The sequence below is a fragment of the Spermophilus citellus genome (genome assembly GCF_964194105.1).
Source record: "Spermophilus citellus genome assembly, chromosome: 8".
In the NCBI taxonomy this organism is placed as follows: domain Eukaryota; kingdom Metazoa; phylum Chordata; class Mammalia; order Rodentia; family Sciuridae; genus Spermophilus; species Spermophilus citellus.
In genome coordinates this window covers 100,501,678-100,525,170 of record NC_138189.1, presented here as the reverse complement: position 1 = coordinate 100,525,170, position 23,493 = coordinate 100,501,678, and the positions used below count along the sequence as shown (strand labels likewise).

The 23,493-nt window shown below is 33.1% G+C and overlaps 1 protein-coding gene across 3 annotated transcripts in view; it reads right to left on the bottom strand.

The window, feature by feature from the left end:
- The window catches only part of TBCK (TBC1 domain containing kinase), a 231,332-nt gene that overhangs the window by 42,050 nt on the left and 165,789 nt on the right, over positions 1 to 23,493 (bottom strand). For all 3 annotated transcript variants that reach the window (XM_081303185.1, XM_081303183.1, XM_081303184.1), the window contains exon 24: positions 5,210 to 5,385. In XM_081303185.1, the coding sequence (XP_081159311.1) occupies positions 5,210 to 5,385 (176 nt within the window). The remainder of the gene's footprint in view (positions 1 to 5,209; positions 5,386 to 23,493) is intronic.

Here is a 23,493-nt window from a genome sequence, read left to right as displayed (position 1 = left end):
TTATTATATTTATTTATTTTTATGTGGTGCTGAGGATCAAACCCAGTGCCTCACATGTGTTAAGACAAGTGCTCTAGCACTGAGCTACAACCTCAGACACATGCCAAAAGAATCTTGATGTTTAACGTTGAAGTGTACCACAGGAGATTGTGGGTATATCATTCTGCCTTTTTCCTTCTGTAAATATTTTCTAGATACTTTCTAGGTGCCAACCCTGGTGTTGGGGTTACAAATATTAAAAGCACATGAGTTCTATACCTATCTGGTTTCTCTTATCCAGATATTAGGTCCTTGCTGGTGTATTCTTTGTTTGTATTGCTCATTTGGTTCTTATTACAGATTGTCTTTACTATTCATTTATCTTTTTGCATAAAACATTTTAGTGTTTTACAGTCCTCATACTGAAGCAACCTGGAAAATAAGAATATATTTTATGTCTTCTTCTTAAAAAATTATCAATAGCACTATAGAGAGTAATATTTTACCAGTTGCTGTCAATGATGGTGATATCTAAAAATATCAAATAATCACACTGATTCTAAGCACTAAATTTATGAATGTATTTATTACTATGTACATATCTTTCCCTTGTCTCTAATTCCTTAAAAATAGAATTTAGCATGAATAATTACAAGGAAATGTTATTATAGTATAATATAATCAAACAGTACAGATCACAGAAGATTTATAAAAAGCTTATGCTTCTTCTAGCCTTGGAAGGTCATAAATAGTTTAGACAACTCAATCAAAGGGTATTGTTGGATGTATAGCTCTCCATTGTTCACAGTTTCATGATATTAATAGAGATTTAATGATAACCAATGACTCTGGGAAAAGTTTAGAAATTGGCTTCTCTCAAAGCACTACGAAATACAGGTAGCAATATTTGGAACTCAGAAGTGTAAAAGTAGTAGATATGTGGTAGAGGAAAAATTTAGAAATGTCATGAGAATAAATGGTCTAACTTTAAGAATATCTTAGTTTTAAATTACTACAGAGCCACAGTAACAAAAACAGCATGGGGTTGGCATAAAAATAGACAATGAAGTAGAATAGAAGACAGAGACAAATCAAATACTTATAATCACTGATTCTTCACAGAGGTATCAAGAATATATGCTGGAGAAAAGACAACCTCTTGAACAAATCGTTCGGGGAAAACTGGATATATGTAGAAGAATAAAACTAGATCACTATCTCTCACCTTGTACAAAAGTTAGCTGAAAATGGATCAAGGACATAGGTTTAAGATCAGAAACTTTGCAATTGCTAGAAGAAAACAAAGGATGAATCAACATACAAAGAGTTCTATAGGTCAGGAAATAATAACAAGAGTCAATAAATGGGATGGCATAAAATTAAAAAGCTTCTGCACAGCAGAAAAGGAAACAACAACATGAAGAGACAGCCTACAGAACTGGAAGGAATCTTTGTCAGAAAAGTTTTCTTAAATAGGGAACTAATATCCAGAATATATTAAGAACTCAAAAAATCAATATCAAATTTAAAAAAAAACCATTCATGTGGACAAATGGAAAATGAAGTATCTACTTCTCAAAAGAAGTTCAGATGACCAACAATACATGAAAGAGAATTATTATATGAAAAACTAATAATTATATGAATTATAATTTTTAGCCACCAGAGAAATGCAAATCAAACTTACTCTGATATTCCATTTTGTGCCAATCAGAATGGAAATCTTCAAAAACACACAGAACAATAAATGAGGATGTGGAGAAAAAGGGACTTTCACACATTGTTGGTAGGTAGGAATGTAAAATAGTCCAGCCACTATGGAAATCAGTATGGAGGTTCCTCAAAGAACTAATAATAGAACTGCCATATGATCCAGCAATACACCACTCCTTGATATTTACCCAAAAGATTTAAAATCAGCATACTTTAAAATGATAAATTTTCAGTTTTAAATTCTTAACTAAAGATATCATATTTCTGTTTATCACAAAAAAATTCACGATAACAAGGGATGGAATCATCCTTGTTGTTAATCAAGAGATGAATAAAGAAAATGTGGTATATATACACAATGGAATTTTATTCTGCCATTAAGAAAAACATTTGCAGGAAGATGGATGGAACTGGAGAGCATCATGGTAAGCAAAAGATATGTTTTCTCTCATATACAGAAACTGAAGGGAAAAAATGAAGGATGTTATGAATGCAAAAGGGAGGAAAGGGACCAGAGGGAGAAAAGAGAAAGGTAATGGGGAAATGACTTTGATTAAACCATGTCATAAGCATGTATAAACATGCCATAATGAAATCCACTATTCTGTATGATTAATATACACTAATAAAAATTATTTAAAAAAAACCCCTTAGTTTTAAAAGAAGCTTTCACAAAAGGAGACTTAGAAAACTTCATAGGTTGGGCTCTTCAGAATAGCCAAAAATGGATGATTTCATTTTATTGTCTTCATTGCTTGAACCTACCCCATTCACAAGTGGCACAGAGTAACACTGATTCTCTTCCTTTAACCTACAATCATAGATAGGCAGTTAAATGTCTAAGTAAAGTATTTTCATAGTTCTAACTTTAGACATTGAAGGGCACTTCTACATTAGAGATTCATCCATATTCATCAGGGAACAATGTTCAGGTTAGCTGTTCTCTTTTCTGCTCTTTTGTTTGTATACATCTAGAAGAACATAAAGGAGAGTACCAGTGAAAATTAAGATTATGAAGCTGGAAAATCTTGGAATGAATGCCACTTTCATATTGTATGTTTTTAAATTTAAAATAGCTAAATTATTTGAAGTGAAATATTAGAGGAGTGATGTTCATTTATTATTCTAGTAATAGTCTTTAAAATTAAAACAGGAATATATGCTGTATGTTTCTGATGGTTTCATGAGAGAATGATTTTGACTAAAGGCTCAAGCACAAGATACCCTAAAAAGTTAAAAAATATTAAACCCTTAAAGTATCAGATTGTAAGAACTTCTAAAGCAGGACTATTCAACTGAAATTTCATGCCTTTTGTGGGGGAATGCTACATACCCTCTCTGCCAGGAACTTCCAGTATACATAAAGCCCTGCCAACCAGCCAGGGACATCACATCTATACTCTCTCCAAACTCAAGGGTCTCATAGCTTAAAAGTAGCAACTTTTCACAAAAAGATTGGGATGTATCATTTGAAATTGTAGGCTTTCAAACTGTATTCTCCATTTCCTAACATTTTAAGAATTAATTGTTCAAGCTGTTCTGTAAATGCGCCTACTAGAAGAAAAATTAGGCCCAAATCTTCACCATGTTGGCCTAGGATCTGATTTCCTTAAGAAGACCTCTAAAGTGCAAGAAGTAAAATCAAGAATCAATAAATGAGATAGATTCAAACTAAAAAGCTTGTCAGCAAAGGAAACAATCAATGTGAAGAGAGAGCCTATAGAATGGGAGAGTCTTTACCACATGCATCTCAGAGCATTAATCTCCAGGATATATAAAGAATTAAAAAAAAAAAACTCTTAACAGCAAAAAACAAATAACCAATCAATAAATGGGCTAAAGAACTAAACAAACACTTCATAGAAGAAGAAATAATAAACAAATATATGAAAAAATGTTCAACCCCTTCAGCAATTAGAGAAATGCAAATCAAAACTAAGATTTCATCTCACTCCAGTCAGAATGGCAATTATCAAGAATACAAAAAACAATAAATGTTGTGAGGATGTGAGGAAAAAGGTACATTCACACATTGCTGATGGGACTGCAAATTGGTGCAACCACTATGGAAAGCAGTATGAAGATTCCTCAGAAAACCTGGAATGGAACTACCATTTGACCTAGCTTCCGCTCCTCAGGTTATAACCAAATGACTTAAAATCAGCATATTACAGAGATGCAGCAACATCAATGTTGATAGCAGCTCAACTCACAATAACTAAACTGTGGAACCAACCTAGGTGCCCTTCAACAGATGAATGGATAAAGAAAATGTGGCATGCACACACACACACACACACACGATGGAATATCACTCAGTCTTAAAGAATGAAAGGATGGCATTTGGGGGTAAATGGATGGAGCTGGAGAATCATGCTAAGTTAAATAAAACAATCTCAAAAAACCAAAGGCAGAATATTTCCTCTGATATAAGATGCTAATTCAGCAAGAGGCAGGAGCTAAGGAAGAATAGAGTTATTTTAGATTCAGTAGAGAGGAGGGAGTATGGGAGTGGGAAGAATAGTAGAATGAATCAGACATTATTACCCTATGTACATATATATCTATATGACTGGAGGGATTCTACATTATGTACAACCAGAAAAATGAGAAATTATACTCTATGTGTGAGGTATAATTCTATTGCCATAGATAACTAATTAGGAAAAAACCCATCAACCTGCTAACCCTTATTTGTAGCATTTATATTTAATATATATAGCATTTACATAAAGTAAATTTATATTTAATAAATGCTATAAATGTGAACTTATGAAAAAATTATAAAATTTATTTCCATTTCATATATCAAATTTCTAAGAAAATTTTTTATTTTAAGAAGGATTTGCTCTGTTTAAAAGAGTATGATTCAGTTGCCTAGATTTTAGAGAATAATCAAGTCACATTTCATGAGAATCTGAAAGATGAAACATAAGGATAAGTGTTTATTCTTCAATGCCAAATAAAATCTTCAATGCCAAATAAAAGTCATTGGAAGTTATGACATATTTAATAGTAAAATCTTAGTAAGAAATACTTGTATTTAGTGAGTATACATGTTCTTTGTAAGCCAATGTTTAGGAAATTATAGTAAATACAAGTTCAGTGTTAAGATCCTTGCAAACATTTTCTCTAGGTTCTGAAGGAGACCAGGTATATATTCTTCATTTTTTGCCAAAATTCCAATCTACAGAATGACTGATCCAATGCCTTTAAGAATAGCAACATTCCTCAGAAAACCACACACACTTTCAGAAAAAGAAACCAAAAGAAAACAGGAAAATATCCCAATATTCTGGTGTTGTTTGAAAAATATTTTTAGGTCTCTGGTACATGTTATCTTATAAATATAAACTCACATAAGACCATTCTGGCATCTAGTTTGAGAGTCATTTAGCTATCTGAACTCAGAGGAATCCTAGAAATGCTCATTGTTTTACCACATATCCTTTAGTTGGAAAGGAAGAAATATGAATAAGGTAGGACCATGCTTCGAAAGTGCATAAGTAAAGGATACTCTTCATTATTGCGAATGTCAACCACCAAGAGCTTTGGCTTACTGGACTTTGTTTTCTTTGTGGGTGTTTTGAAGTGGCCTGTCACTGTGAGCTCACACAAGTCAATCAGGTCCTCTGCTGAAATCCGGGGTGATACTTCAGATTTTAGGTCATTTAATGGGATGGATTCTCTTGACTGGAAAAAACATGAAGAGAAACCAAAAATATTGAGAATATTGCAGAGACAAACTAGAGACAATATAAAATACATTCAGGCTTTCTATATTAATCAATATAAATATAGCACAATGGAAAAGAGAAAGCGATCTTATTTTAGCAGTATATTGTGTACTTGTGCTCTTAGCTATTGAGGCACTTCGGCAATTCTTTATTGCATCTATAGGAAAGCAAATGTACAGATGAAGCAAAATTTTCCTTATGAGAATCCTGTGTATCTTTTTTTTTATTGTACATGTAAAGTATTTTATTGATTTGGTGGGTGGCTTATTTTAGATTTTTTTTTATTGGTTGTTCACAACATTACAAAGCTCTTGACATATCATATTTCATACATTAGAATCAAGTGGGTTATGAACTCCCATTTTTACCCCAAATACAGATTGCAGAATCACATCGGTTACACATCACATTTTTACATACTGCCATATTAGTGACTGTTGTATTCTGCTACCTTTCCTATCCTCTACTATCCCCCCTCCCCTCCCCTCCCATCTTCTCTCTCTACCCCATCTACTGTAATTCATTTCCCTCCATGTTTGTTATCCCATTCCCCTCATAACCTCTTATATGTAATTTTGTATAACAATGAGGGTCTCCCTCCATTTCCATGCGATTTCCCTTTTTTTCTCCCTTTCCCTCCCACCTCATGTCTCTGTTTAATGTTAATCTTTTCTTCCTGCTCTTCCTCCCTGTTCTGTTCTTAGTTGCTCTCATTATATCAAAGAAGACATTTGGTATTTGTTTTTTAGGGATTGGCTAGCTTCACTAAGCATAATCTGCTCTAGTGCCATCCATTTCCCTGCAAATTCCATGATTTTGTCATTTTTTAGTGCTGCGTAATACTCCATGGTGTATAAATGCCACATTTTTTTTTTTATCCATTCATCTATTGAAGGGCATCTGGGTTGATTCCACAGTCTAGAAATTGTGAATTGTGCTGCTAAGAACATCGATGTGGCAGTATCCCTGCTCTTTTAAGGTCTTCAGGGAATAGTCCGAGAAGGGCAATAGCTGGGTCAAGTGGTGGTTCCATTCCCAGCTTTCCCAGGAATCTCCATACTGCTTTCCAAATTGGCCGTACCCGTTTGCAGTCCCACCAGCAGTGTACAAGAGTACCCTTTTCCCCACATCCTTGACAGCACTCATTGTTGTTTGACTTCATCATGGCTGCCAATCTTACTGGGGTGAGGTGGTATCTTAGGGTGGTTTTGATTTGCATTTCCTTGACTGCTAGAGATGGTGAGCATTTTTTCATGTACTTGTTGATTGATTGTATATCCTCCTCTGTGAAGTGTTTGTTCATGTCCTTGGCCCATTTGTTGATTGGGTTATTTGTTTTCTTATTGTCTAATTTTTTGAGTTCTTTGTATACTCTGGATATTAGGGCTCTATCTGAAGTGTGAGGAGTAAAGAAATTAAAGGCATAAAAATAGGAAAAGAAGAACTTAAATTATCACTATTTGCGGATGACATGATTCTATACCTAGAAGACCCAAAAGGGTCTACAAAAAAACTACTAGAACTAATAAATGAATTCAGCAAAGTGGCAGGATATAAAATCAACACACATAAATCAAAGGCATTTCTGTATATCAGCGACAAAACTTCTGAAACGGAAATGAGGAAAAAAACTCCATTCACAATATCCTCAAAAAAAAATAAAATACTTGGGAATCAACCTAACAAAAGAGGTGAAAGACCTATACAATGAAAACTACAGAACCCTAAAGAGAGAAATAGAAGAGGATCTTAGAAGATGGAAAAATATACCTTGTTCATGGATAGGCAGAACTAACATCATCAAAATGGTGATATTACCAAAAGTTCTCTATAGGTTTAATGCAATGCCATTCAAAATCCCAATGGCATTTCTTGTAGAAATAGATAAAGCAATCGTGACATTCATATGGAAAAATAAAAGACCCAGAATAGCAAAAACAATTCTAAGCAGGAAGTGTGAATCAGGTGGTATAGCGATACCAGATTTCAAACTATATTACAGAGCAATAGTAATAAAAACAGCATGGTACTGGTACCAGAACAGGCGGGTGGACCAATGGTACAGAATAGAGGACACAGAGACTAATCCACAAAGCTACAACTATCTTATATTTGATAAAGGAGCTAAAAACATGCAATGGAGAAAGGATAGCATCTTCAACAAATGGTGTTGGGAAAACTGGAAATCCATATGCAACAAAATGAAACTGAATCCCCTCCTCTCACCATGCACAAAAGTCAACTCAAAGTGGATCAAGGAGCTAGATATCAAATCAGAGACTCTCTGTCTGATAGAAGAAAAAGTTGGCTCCGATCTACAGATTGTGGGGTCGGGCTCAAAATTCCTTAATAGGACACCCATAGCACAAGAGTTAATAACAAGAATCAACAAATGGGACTTTCTTAAACTGAAAAGTTTTTTCTCAGCAAGAGAAACAATAAGAGAGGTAAATAGGGAGCCTACATCCTGGGAACAAATTTTTACTCCTCACACTTCAGATAGAGCCCTAATCCTGTGTATCTTTAAAAAAAAAACCCAGCTCCTCTAAGCACATTAGTTTTCTTCATGTAATTACTGTTGTGAATTATATTAATTACAATTTCAGTAATATAAGAAATTGTAATGTAACTGAGGATACATACTAATTAAAGAAACTCATTCTAAAATATGTATTAAAATTATATAATATAATTTAATATGTTAAAATTTTATAATATAATTTATTATATTGAGTGAAAAGTAGATTATCTGAAGAATAAAAAACAGTCTGATGCTTTCTTAGGAAACCAAATTGACAACATGTCTTAATTACAAAGTAAAATCAGTCTCCAGAATATCAAAGTAGCACACTGGTCTATGTGCTTTTTGTGTGGCATAACGCTGATTCAGACAAGGGACAAACAGCTATTCTCTTTGTTATTTAGTAGGGACAAGGATTCTCTCACATACCTACAACAGACAATAAAATTATTAACATAAATTTAGTCACTCTTGAAGGCTTATGTGACATAACTTTAGAATTTAAAATTTACTTGATTGAAAAGAAGGTAATTCAAAGGATAAATCTTTATATTTTTAATAAATTATCAAAATTGAGTCTACTTATTATCTCAATTATTAATTTGATCTCTCTTCTCAGTTTCATTATGGGATTATATATTTAGAAATTCTAATTTAGTATTACCAGGCAAGATAACATAGATCCTATGGATCATTTATCAGACAGATATTTTGAAAAAAATATTTTCCAATTCGAGTTTGATGTCAGCTCTCATCTCTTGGATTTCCCTGACCGCCGTAAATTCTTCAGTGGTAAAGCACTTGTTCTCTCACTTTATTATCTTAAATAGAAAAGGAAATTGCAAAGCTTCACGGGTTTATGGCTTTTAATAAAAATAGGCATTAAGAATTTTAATTTTTTAATATTAGGAATTAAAGCTACTTAAACATTCTGAAATTAAAAGTGCTTCAGAAAGATTAAAGAGCTTTAAAATCAGCAAGCCATACAATGAGTGCTTCCATCTCCTTTTAATCAGATTTCAGTCTTCACAGGTATTTTCCCCAGCCTTCACGTGAAGTTATACATTTATGAAGATAAAATAAAGAAGTTTTGACTTATCTAGTTGTGCTTTTAGTTATTGATGAAAATGGCATTTCAAACTGAAATTTCAACTGTGTGAAAGAAGTACCCTGGCTGAAGAAGAGGATTTTGAAGTAAAATAGAAGAAATTAAAAATGCTTAGAAAAGATACATAAAGGAAGGGCAAAGAAATATAATTTTGACGTTCCACATTCTTTTCCAGATCTGTCATTCCCCAAGGTAGTCTCTCTTCAAGGTCTGTCACTTCTAAATTTCTGGGAAATTTGTATATCTACCCTGTGTAGTGTTCATTAGTTCACTGATAAATAGAATAAACAAAGAGAATATCTTTAAAAACCCATAAAGTAGGGGACTTTCTAACATTATCTACTAATCAGATAATGGAGACTACTATCAGCCTAAAGGATCCTGAGAATGACCAGATTGCTGTGATCTTCACATACCTAACTGTACCTACCTCTAATCCAATTCTCTTTAAAAGAGGAGCTAAGAATCCATAAAACATGGTTTGAGATGGCCCACATCCTCTCTAAATATGTATTCCTTGCTTTCCTAAACAAGTCTATTTGTACCTCTACTGAAACATGCTGAAAATTTTTTAAAAACTTTTTTAGTTGTTGATGAACTTTTATTTTATCTATTTATGTACATGTAGTGCTGAGAATTGAATCTAGTGCCTTGCACATGGTAGGCAAGCGCTCTATCACTGAGCCACAATCCCAGTCCAAAATTCCTTCCCATCACGTATGTCAAGGACCCTGCTGGTCCTAAGTGGATTTTCCACCTCTCTCCAAGGAACTCTTTGGGACCTTCTCAGATCTTCTGCAGATCTCTCTTCTCCAGTGATGATTTTACTGACAATTTTACTACACTAAGAAATGATTAATTTAAAGAAAGACTCTCTTTGGCATTGTTTCTAACCAAGTGTGTCATATGTGAGATTTTAAAAGATTAGAGTACTGTTACATGAAATGGTAGAAACACAAGAGGAACACTGACAAATATGATCATAACTTTTCAAATGTCTACAAATATGTATGTGAAAGGAACTTAAATATTACACATTCAAGTCCCTCTGTAAATTAATTTTAAGATATTAACAAATTAGGTTTTGGACAAACCACCCTACTTTAAGAAGAAAATAATTATGATATTATTTTTTTGAAATTTTTTAGATATTTATGGACCTTTATTTTATTGACTTATTTATATGTGGTGTTAAGAATCTAACCTAGGGCCTTACAAGTGCTCTACCACTGAGCCCCAACTCCAGACCCTAACTCTGATATTTAAAATACATAATTATTTTTTTAAAATTAGTTTCATAAGTGATTTTACAATTCATTGTAAAATCTCCCCTTACGGCATTAAAAAAAAAAATCTCTGCACAACTTACAACTTCTGTCTTATTTAGTATCATAGACATCAGAATTTTCCTTGTGTGACTAGTTTTCCAAGTTCCTGAGACTTGGTTTATGGACAAAGGATAAGAATTTAGAGTAATTATAGAACAATTCCAGAAATGTCTATTAATTTGGAATTTCAGCCCAAGAACCAATATATATATATATATGATGCATAGGGAGCTTACATATCTAAAGTGCAAATATTTGCATTTGTCTGAGAACTACTTTTTATAAAAAGTCATTTTCTATTGCCATCCCAGAATCAGAATTTATTTGGTGGTATTACTGATAAAAGTCACTAAATAGGACCCTTTGAAATGGTATTAGCATGCATTAGTGATAATTTCACCAAGTAAGCCAAAATCTAAACCTGGTAAAAACGCAGACATTTTCCCGTTTTCAAGCACAGCACTCTATATCAGGTAATTCTACTAAACACACTGGGAAGATGACTTGATTCTACCAGGGTATTGGTTCTATCTCTAGGAGGTACACTGATGCAAGCTTCTCATTTAAAAATCTGCTGACATTTGTTTTTCCAATTCAGCTGATATAAATGAGGCAGAAATTTTAGTCAGGATCCTATTTTAACTTGAAATAATTTTCTGAAGTTCAGTTTACAAATATCCGGAGTTTCTCAGGTTTATAGCTCTTGCTCTATAAATTCTGACACTGGTCTCTTGGAAGCAGGGGCTCAGACTTGTTTTTATATCCTGTTGCCTACCATAAAGCCTGGAACTTAATAAAATTGAGTGACTTAATGAAAAGATAAAGAAGGAAAGGAAGACATATGAGAAGGAGTATAGGAAAATAGGCAAGGAGAAAATATATAGAAATAAAGGGACAGTTATAAATAAATCATGGCTCTCAAATTTTGAACATAAGTAAAAAACTTAAAAAGCGTAATATTGATAGAAATCAGATGAGAGGGAAGATAAGTTCTGATTTAGATATGTGATGTTTTCTGATGTATAAAATAAAGTGGCAGGAATAGATGGGCATTTATTTTCTCTCTAGAATTCCATGACTTCTTTGTGACTGATCTGTATCTAGCAATAGGTCCTGAACCTCTTGCTTCTCTCTTGGGACAAAAGTAATACACCTGTACATAATAATGCCATGGAAGTTTCTACTTTAAGAGATTCAAGAGTGATTCTCATTGTGAGGCTTCATAAGTACTGTTCATAAGCATGATATAATTATATCAACTGAGACCAATACAAGCTTCTGTATTTTAATGACAAGTAGCTGGGTAATATTTCATATGGTTTAAATTGGTCTAAGTCAGGATGGAAAAGATAGATGGAGGTTACAGCAAAGAACTCTAGTGTTATTGATTTGTAAGACAAAAAATGGGTTGAGGTGGTAAGGTGGTATGGTGTTGGTGTTAGTTACTTGCATGTAAGTTTCTGAAAGTGATTTTCAAAGTAAAACCAGAACATGATATATTTCCTGGACTAAAGTAAATAATAAGCTAATGAGAGTGGTTCCACTAAGCTTAACTTCTGGAGTTACTTTGATACCTTCCTTGTAGAATATGGTAGCACTGCTATTCCACAAAGCATACTTATGGCCAATTTCAACAGCATCAATGATATAGAGATTTAGGAAGTAAAGCCAGATACTGACTAAGATGTCATGGTCATTTCGTCTAACTAATACTTTCTTCTTACACTCTAGTTTTCTAAGTTGCAGCCTTTACTTAAATTGGGCTGCTGCCTTATTACCCCTCTCTGTCTCTCTTTCTCTCTCCTATATCGAAGTGATAAGCAATATTATTTTTGCTCAGGTGTTCTTTGTCACTTGGAATATTCCCCCATCATTCCCTCACTACATATAACTCAAGGCTATCAAATAATGACCATAATATTCTTTGGTTAGAAGGTTTAGCCAGCTTTAAATGCCTGGAAGTCTCGAGATCAGCTTCTCTTCACTTTTACTGCTGTCAAGACAAGGTGAGTGAGATCTGTAAAGTGTTTCTGTTATTGTTATTATCAAGATTAACTTCTGATGGAATGCTCAGCTAATATCATATATAATGCAATCATTTTTATTTTAATATAATTGAGATGCCCCAAATGATGAGAAATTCTAAGTTTCAGCAGTGAACATAGAAAACTATTTAAATTCTTATGCTAAAGAAAGGATATTCATCTGTCTCTAATCTTTATTTAACACACTGTAAACTATATCAGACAATTACTATGAGAATATGGGTAGAGAAGCATAAATGGCCAAGTGTATTTAGCTTCAAATACTTCAAAATTCTTTGAAATAAGGGCAGAGATTCTTATGGTAATGAAATGAGTGTAACTATCCTGATCTCATGACCAACCCTGAAACAAAAGGTCACCAAACTGTACTTTCAGTTTATAATACTAAAGTTCATAGTATGGAATATGAACGAATAAATCTGAAAAATTCATTTCAATAATATTAAAATGTTTAGTACCCATTATTTCATACTTTTCATTGAAAATAATAGTTTTTCAAGGTAAACTAATTTATCAATTCATTTAAGCTCTGACTAGAGTTTTATATTTTAAAGATAAATTGGGCATGAACAAATGTGAATTTTTACAAGGGAAACACAAGAGAGTATAGCTAAGATGGCTGAGTATAGGTGCCCTGCAGGGGACTGTGCCACAGAGAAGAACAATAAAGAATAACTGAAGGAAAACTCTGGAAACCAGTAAGGACGTGATGATAACCTTTAACAGCACAAAGAGTCAAATTTGAAAAGGCAACTTAGAGAAAAGAACAAAGCAAATTCCAACTTCAACCTTGGCTCTCCTGTAGGGTGGGGATGGGGGAACCTCACATTGCCAGGAAAAGGTAAGTGGGAAAGTGCCAGCAAACTTAATCAGAGCAGCAGACTAGGAGTCCTAACTGCAGGAACATTCTAAAGTCCTTACAGGTTTCAAATTTAGTTTGGGGAGTTGGCTGATCTAAGAAGGAACTTCTTTGGGCCTCTCCCAAACCTTAGAATCCAAGCTTTGGCCAATGCCAGTTGCCATCTTACCACAGGGACCAGCAGCTGACCCCTTGATGCTGCCAGAAGCCTTAATCTAGTACATACCTCACTAGGCAGAGGACAGTCTCCTTCACACATGGCAGCTTTAGGATCAGTGACTTCCAGAGCCATGAGACTGAGTCTCGCCCAAGCTTTTAGGAACAAAGGAAGGTCTACTTTGAACTGTAGCTATTAGTACATAGTCCCTGCTTCAACTACAATTATAGTCTGGGAGCTGGGAAAAGTCCCATCCTCTGTGCAGATCCAGAAACCTGCCTACCAGTGGCCACCCACCCCTGACTATTTGAACTCACTTGGCAATAAATAGGGAAGGTCTTCTTTCCAGCTTATCCTCTTGGGACTGCAGCTACTAGTGCCAAGTTCCAGCTTAATTCATCCCATTCAAAACTGGGAAAGGACCTGGACTCTTACTACAACTCCAGGAATGCAGCTATAAGAGGTCCCAGCCCTTGGCAATACTTGTGCTCACTTGGCAGGAATTAAGGAAGGTCTCCTTCCAAGCTCATGGCCTTGGGACCATGGTTACTGGTGCAAAAATCACTGGCATTACTCAAGTTTGTCCCTGAAGACCACTGGGTTTCTGCCTAATAGGGTATTCAGGCAACTTCCCTCCTGTAAGGCCCTGCAATCTGGATCCTGGGGAATGATTCTGGTTTTCCTAGGATGCTTCCTCCTAGTGTCTGATGAATTTGCTTTCCTTTATTTGAGGCCAAAGAAGCTTTGTTGTTGTCTCTGCCCGAGTCGCCTAAGTGAGCAGATGCTGCATAAAATTTTTCGCCCTTGCTTGAGTCACAGAGGCTGAGCAGGGCTAGATGCGTACTTCCACAGCACAGATACCCACCAGCCTGCTTCATTCTCTTCATTCCCAATGTTCATAGTGAAGAGGAGTGAGAGGGGGATTCAGTTATTTACAGCTAGTAGTGGTCTTTCTAGAAATTCTTGTTGGTTGGATTCTTAAGAGGTCCTATCAAAGGAACTTCCCTCTGGTTTAATTTGTAGCTATTTGGGCATGGAAAGACACTGTGCCAATTTAAGAGGGTGACTGTTCAGCTGAGGGCTCCACAAGATGGCTATGGACCCCCAAATCAGCTTTCTTTCACTATTTGGTTTTAAGCTGTTTTCACTGTTATAAGGAGCCTTCTGTTACCATCACATTTTAAGTTTTATCTGTCTTTTCCAACAGTTTTTAAGTAAGTGAGCTTAAGAGAATGGCCGTTCCCCCCACCCTCTCCTTTTCTTCCTCCCTCTGTTGCCCCTCCCCATTTCTCATCCACTGTTTGGGGTTCAGGTTACAGCAATATATGTTTCTTGTCTTCCCTGGAACCTATCTTCCAGTCTTTCCAGGCCTCAGACTATGTAATATCAAGTCTTAGAACATTTATTTTGTCACCCACCTCTCAATTCTTCTGTCTCCTTTCTGTGTTGTGAGGAGATGGGGACTCGATACCTAGCTCACTTCTGTCATCTACCATTCATTTCTTGGCTTCCTCTTTATCTATTTTATCTGCTTGATGAATTGATCCTTTTGTTAAGAAAATGACCTTGTCTTTTTACAATTTTATTTAAAGTCTGTTTTATCTGATGAATATGGCCACTTCTGCTTATTTCTGGCTTCCATTTGCACAATGTATCTTCTTCGAATCTTTCTCTTAGTCTACGTGTCTTTACCAATGAAGTGAGCTTCTTATAGGAAGCATATATATGGGCCTTTTTTTAAAGTTCATTAAGCCAATATATGTCTTTTGATTGGTGAATTTAATCCATTTACATTCATGGTTTAGTGATAGAAATAAACTTCTTCATGCGATTTTGTTAATTATATTCTGCATATACCTGAGTTTGAGGAACTGCAGAGAATAGCTGCAACAAGTTTTTGTTCTTCTAAGGTTGAACAGAATGAGACTTGGCTCAGAGCTGATTCTAGTAAATAGAGCTCAGGGGTATCTCTTAAAGTAGTTCTGATATTGGGATCAGCAGAGATCACACAATGAATTAAAATGCCATTATCTAGATATTCACCTAACCCAGGGCTCTTAAGAAAAAGAAGCTCGCAAAGTAGTTTTGCACTTAAAAGGAGTTAGAACACTAATGAAAGATGGGAGATATACAAACTATATGAAAAAGCAAGGGAACAAACCATCCCAAACAACCCAAAATGCTTTAATGACAGAGAACATTGGTACCACAGTGGAGAAAATGTCAAAGAAGAAATTTAGAAAGTTCATAGTTAAACTGTTCCATGTGATAAAAGATGATATAAGGAATTAACTGAAAGAAAATACAGGAAGTGAAAGATCACTTCAATACAGAGAGAGAGATTCTGAAATCCTTGAAATGAAGGAATCAAAAAACCAAATTAAAATTCAATGGAAAGAATCCACCAGTAGCTAAGACTACTTTAAAGGCAGATTTTCAAGCCTTGAATAAAAAAGTCTATAATTTTGAAAATAAAGTCAACCATAGAGAAAAGATGTTAAGAGACTACAACAGAATATTCAGCAAATCTGGGAAAACATTAAAGGGCCAAATTTAAGATTCATCAGAACAGATAAAAGCCAAAGGAATGTAGCATCATTTCAATTAAATAATATCAGAAAAAATTTTAAACCTTAAGAATGAAATGGAAATTCAAACATAGGAGTCATCTAGGACTATAAATATACAAAATCATAACAGATCCACTCTAAGACAAATTATTATGAAAATGCCTAACATACAGAATAATGATAGAATTTTGAAAGCTGCTAGAAAAATGACTGGTCACATTTTGAGGTAAATCAATCTGGATCTCAAGTGATTTCTCAATCCAGACACTAAAATCTAGGAGGTCTTGTAATAATGTATATCAAGCTCTGAAAAAAAAAATGGATCCCAATCCAATCTAGAATACTATGCCCAGCAAAATTAAGCTTAAGAATAGAAGATGACATAAAAATCTTTCATAATAAACAAAAGCTAAAAGAATTCATGACTAGAAAGCCTGCATTACAAAACAGACTCAATAACTCTTTCATGAAAAAATAAGAAATAAAAATGAAAACCAGCTTAGTGAAGAATTACACTCGAAATATAGTCAAAGGAGAATCAAATCCAATTTAAACCCTAGAAATTAAAAAAAAAAGATAAGGAACTAAAAATCATTTCTCAATTTCAACCTTTTATAATTATATCAAAATAAATGCTCTTGTCATGTAACTAAAAAGAACCATAAATTTTAAAAAAAGGAAAACCATAAAAAAGAACCAATAACAAAATCAAAAATTAAAAAAAGGTAAAACAATTGTCAATACATATGCAGTGCAAATAGGATTCCCAAATGTGTAAAGTAAATATTAGAGATAAGGGGGGGGGTAGTCTTTAATACAACAATAGCTAGGGACTACAATGCTTACTTTCTGGCTGGACATGAGAGACCACACCTGTAATCCCAGCAACTATTGAGGCTGAGGCAGGAGGATCACAAGTTCAAAGCTGGCCTAGCAACTTAGCAGGGCTCTATGCAACTAAGTGAGATACTGACTTAAAAAATTTCTTTTAAAAAAGGGCTGAGAAGTGGCTCAGTTGTTAAGTGCCCCTGGGTTCAATCCCTGTTCCACTTCCCTCCCGCCCCTGCAAAAACAACAACAACAAATAAATAAAAAATAAAAACGCTTCACTTTCCTCACTGACGGAGCATCTTGACAGAAACTCAACAACAACAACAAAATCTCAGTTGAATAACACTATAGAGCAAATAGACATTTACAGAATATTTCATCCAACAGCATTAGAATTTACATTCTTCTCATCAGTATATAGAATATTCTCCATGGTAGAATACGTGTTAAGACGACAAATCAAGTCACAATAAATTTAAAAAGTTGAAATCATATAGAATTTTAACAACTGTGTTCTTAGACTAAAACAGAATAAAACAAAAACAAGATTGAAAAATATACACATACATGGAAATTGAATAACATGCACCCAAATGATGGTGCATGCAACTGAACAAATTCAAAACAAATTTAAAAAATTTTAGAAATAAGTGAAAATCACAACACATCAAAGTCTGTAAGATACAGCAAAAGTAATAATGAGAGGGAAGTCTATAGCAATGTTTACATATCTCCAGAAAACATTCACTCTTAAGTAAACAGCCTAAAAATGCCCACAATTAGTAAAAGGAAAGAATCAATACTAGAACAGAAATAAATAAAATGGAGACCAAAAAACAAGCAAACAAACAAAAAAACAAACCCTAAAACAAAACCAAAAAAATTAGAAACAAAGAGTTTTTTTTTTTAATAATAAACAAAATTGGTAATTCTTTTGCTAGGATAACCAAGAAGAAAAAAACCCAAAAAATTAGATATGAAAAAGGAGATATTACAAATGATACCACAGTAATAAAAGTGACATAATAAAGTACTATTAACTATTCTATGCTAAAACACTGGAAACTAGAGGAAATGAATTCCTGAACACACATAACCTACCAAAATTTAATCCAGAAGAACTGGAAAATCTAAAGAGACCCAAAATGAGAAATGAAATTGAAGAAATAATTGAAATTCTCTCATTTAAAAAAGTCTCAGGACCTGATGACAGCTTTACTCCTGAATTCTATAAAACATTTAATGTAGAACTAATTTAGATTCTTCTTAAATTACTTTTAAAAGCTGAAATGGAAGGAACTCTGCCAGACTCATTCTATAAGGCTAGAATTATCCTGTTACTGAAGCAAAAATACAAGAAAAAAAACCTTGAAACCCATATCCCCGATAAATATGCATGCAAAAATTCTCAATAAAATACTAGCAAACCAAATTCAACAACACATCAAAAAGATCACAAACCATGGGATTCATCCCATGGATACAAGGATGGTTCAAAATATACAAATCAATAAGTCTGATAAAAATCATTAACAGGTGCTAGAAATACAGTTCAGTTGGTAGAGTGCTTCCCTTGCATGCATAAGGCCCTGGGTCCTATGCTCCATCCCCAGCACCATTAAAAAAAAAAAAGCATTAACAGAATGAATGAAGACAAAAACCATATGATCAGCTCAAGAGACGCACAAAAGGCATTTGATAAGATCTAACATTCCCTTGTGATAAAAACTCTCAATAAATTAGGTATAGAAGGAACATACTTCAAAACACTGAAGGCTAAATATGATAAACCCACAGCCAATAATACTTTGGGTAAAAGCTAATGGTAGTTTCTCTAAGATCTGGAACAAGAATGTCCACTTTTGTTACTCTTATTTAATATAGCACTGGGAATCTTGGCAAGACCAAATAGGCAATAGGAAGAAATTTTAAAAAAACATTAAATTATCCATATTTACACATGACATAAATTCATACACAGAGAAGTCTACTTTATCAAAAAGCTCTTATCACTGCTAAAGAAATTCAGTAAAGTTGAAGAATACAAAATCAACATACAAAAAAGAGTAGCATTTTTATGTCTCATGAATGAACTCACTGAATAAGAAATCAAGAAACCAGTCCTACTCACAATAGCTATAAAATTGTTAAAAGTTTTAGGAATGAATTTAACCAAGGAAGTGAAAAATCTCTACAGCAAAATAATAAAACACTGATGAAATGAATTGTAAAGAACAGAGAAAAATGGAAGACTATTCAGCATTCATGAATTGGAAGAGTTAATGTTAAAATAACCATATTTCCCTAAGTGATCTATAGTTTAAATGAAATTTCCATCAAAACACCAATGAATATCTTCACAGAAATAGAAAAAAAATCTTAAAATTCATACAGAACCACAAAAGACCCATAATAGCCAAATGAATCTGGAACAAATATCAAACAAGCAAACAAGCAAGCTAGAAGCATCACAACATCTGACTTGAAAACATACTACAAAGTTATACTAACCCAAACAGATATAAAGATCAATGGAACAGAATAAAGAACCCAGAAATTAATACATGTTCATAACAGGCCACTGATTTTTAACAAAGATTCTAAGAATATAAATGAAGGAGAGTCTCTTCAATACATGATGCTGGCAAAATTAAATACACATATGCAGAAGAATGAAACTAAATCTCTTCCTCTCAATGAACATAAAAATAAAGTCAAAAGGGTCAAAGACCCTAAATGTAAATCCTGAAACTATGAAATTATTAAAAGAAAACATAAGGGAAATATTTGACAACACTGGATAGATGATGATTTTATAGATAGGACCCCAAAAGCACAGGAAACCAAAATAAGAATAGGCAAATGGGATTATATCAAACTAAGAGGCTTCTATATAACAAAAGAAATAATCAATAGAATTAAGAGATAACCTGAAGAATAGGAGAAAATATTTGCAAACTCTTCATCTGACAAAAAATGAGCTAATGAAATAAATAAATAAATAGAAAATTCTCTAAGAAGACATACAAATGACCAACAAGAACATGAAAATGCAAATCAAAACCACAATGAGATATAATTTCATCACCACTAGAATAGCTGTCATTAAAAAGACAAAAAAATATAACAAAATAAAATAGAAAAAAAAACACTGCTGGTGGGAATGTAAATTAGTACTGTCATTATGGAAAACATTATGTAGATTTCTCAGAAAACTAAAAATAGAACTCCCATATGATCCAGCATTTCCACTCATAGAAAAATATCCAAAGAAGATGAAATCATACCAAAAATTACTTGTATTCTGATATTTATTGCAGCATAATTCACAATAGCTAATGCATGGAATTAACATACATGCCGATCAGTGGATGAATGGATAGAGAAAAATGTGGTATGTGTACATAATGGAGTATTCTAGTCATAAAGAAGAATGCAATCCTTTCTACAGTTCATTATATAAGTAAAGTAAGCCAGGCACACAAAAGTAAATACCATATGTTCCCATTCATTTGTGTATTACTAATAAGTCTACTTTACAGATGAAATGAAATAGTGGTCATTAGAGAGTTGGGGAGGACAAAGGACTGGGGGCGGGGGATGGAAACAAGTTCAATAGGAGGCAACAAACAGAGAGAGGAGGAATTGGTTCTGGTTTTTCTATCACACAGTAGGAGAGCTATTGGTTAAAAAAAAATCTGATGAATTTTGAAATGACTATACAGTATGAAATTTCCAACATGTAAAAATAATTAATATTTGAGAGGGAAATGGTTATTACCCTGATTTCATTACTACATATTGTATACATGTGTTAAATTACCATAGTGCACCCCATAAAGATGTATAAAATGTCTCAATGAAAAAGAAAACCAAAAGAAAAACTAAAACTGTTTTATGTACATAAAGTACATTAAGTAAAATAGCCATTGTAATTAAAATTATCAATTATAATGCTACAGATGAATTACAGCAATATTTTAGATATATTCGATGCTAAGATTACTAAATTAAAAAAACTTCATATCCTTCTTTTGGCTTAATATAACTTAATATATAATAAGAAGGTAACCCAAGGAAAAAATATGGATAATATTTCTTGGTAGTTAAAAAAATCTTTAAAATACTATATAAAGTGTGTGTGTGTGTGTGTGTGTGTGTGTGTGTGTATATATTTATTCTGAACATACATATTCACTAATGTTTTTTATTTTTTGTTTTTTTTTGGGCCATATTGCCAGAGACAGTAAAATGTGTTTATAAGTATTTTATTTCTAGAAATAAAATAGCTATTCAATTGTAAAACCTGATAATAATTAATGGGTTAAAACACAGGAGGCTACTTAAGTCTCAATAATGATAAGAATACTACATATAATCAAGAATTAACTGCTGGCCCAGTAGTGTATGCCTTGTAATCCCTGTTACTGGGAGACTGAGACAGGAGTATTCCCAAGTTCAAGTCCAGCCTGGGCAACTTAACTGTTGGGGATGTAGCTCAGCAAAATAGTGTCCCTGGTTTAACTCCCAGTATTCAAAAAGAAAAGAACCAACAAATGACAAGTGGACATATAAAGCCATATAAGTTGGTAGCAGCATCTAAGTAAATTACTTATTACTAGAAACAATGATCACTTTTTCAAAATTTTCAGTAAAGTTTCTATATTTGTAGAGTCTTATAAATATTTTTTTCCAATTTCCACTCAAAAATCACAAAATTGCCTATTCTATGAATTTTTGTGATCATATCACACCAGCTATGAGCAGGGACTTCAAATATAATACTAATTTAAACAAAAAGTTTGGCAGTTTCTGATAAGAATGACTCCTTTTACACAAACAGTTATCAGGATTTAGTCTAGACTTAAAGCTGATTCTGAAAGGTGAAATAAAACACAGGCAAATTTCAGTACTCAATAGTCATAGCTTATCTTTACCTCCTATTGATCATCAGAACAAGATGTAAATAACATACATGATAAAATTTTTAAGAAATCATAATGCATGACACCTTCATAACATAGTAAAATTTATCATTCAAATCTAAAGACAACAAAACACTAAAGACACTACCATTAAATCCATGTGTAAGATAAAGAAGTCCACTATTACCATCATTATTTAATATTGTTCTGAAGAAAAAGGTGAAACAAGTAAATTATAGAAAAAACATAAGATGTATACAATTGGAAAAAATACACAAAATTATCATAATTTGCAAATGGAAATCTGAATCAGCTGGCAAAAATATTTCAAAAGAGAGAACAGTAAGGTGGCTGAAAATGATGATAATGATTACAGCAAACACATTTTTTGTATTTACTTTTTTGTATTTACTATGTACCAGCAGTTGTTCTACATATATCAACTCATTTGATCCTCCTGTCAGCCCTTTAAGATATTTATTACATATCATTATCCCTATTTTAAAGACAAGCAAACAGGCATAGAAAAGTCAAGAGACTTGCTTAAGTTTATGCATCTGGTCGGTCAGTGCTAGTAACAAAGACCTGAAAGTCTGTACTCTTAATTATTACACCAAATTGTAAAATCAACAATATATCTCTATATAAAAAACCATTCAGCTAGAAAACATAATGAAGTAGAATGTCCCAGAAATAACAACAGAAGGTTAAAATAGCTAGGAATAACACAAACAAATATGCAAGAAAACTTTACAATGTCATAAAGAAACTTAAAAAAATGTCATGAATTAATAGAAAATGTATCTTGTTCTTGGGGGGAAAAACCCTCTCAATATCAGACACTAATTTTCCCTACTTATCTATATAAATTTAATTCAGTAACAATAAAAATAGCAAAATTATTTTTCCCCAAATATTAAGAACAAAGATAAAACAATTCTCATATATATATATATATATATATATATATATATATTCAAATGAGTACTATGATTACAATTTTAATAACCTTTTGTTACTAGAAGGGATAGAAACTACAAAAGACAAATGTAACTGAAAAAAGGACATTAAAAAAATAACAAATACATTTGGGAATCTAGTTTACCATAAAGATATATTTAGAATTATTGAGAACTATTTAATTTATCCAAGAAAATAAACATTTTAAGCTATCCATTTGAAAATATAAAAGTTGAAAATATATTAAGTCAAATCTGTCCAGACTCTATGAGCTTACCACATCTTTGTTAAGTGTTTTGCTTAATTTCTCTACGACTTCTGAACAGTAACTTATAATTCAGATATGTGTACTTTGCAATAAGTTTTGGGAGAATTTTACTCATTTTGGGTGTGAGTGAACAAAGAAATAACCTTTAGCAGTAATTCTCTAGCAGATATGAGAATGCTGCAGATAAAACTGCCTTTTCCTTTCACATTCTGTACTTTTCTTTGTTAGATTCTGTATAAATCAGGCTAATAAGTTAAAATTTCAGATAAATTTTAATTAAAATTTTAAAATGTTGAAAATTTATATATAATTGTCAAATCTCATACAATAAGACTTGTTTATTTGAGTATTTTATAAGAAATGCTAAGAGAATGGCTGAATAAATAGGATATTTATACCCTGAAAACTGAAAATCATTAGATTTGCTGAATCCTGTAGGTAATAACTGTGTCTGTTGTTGCTAACCCTTCTGTAAAATTGTGCCAGAATCTA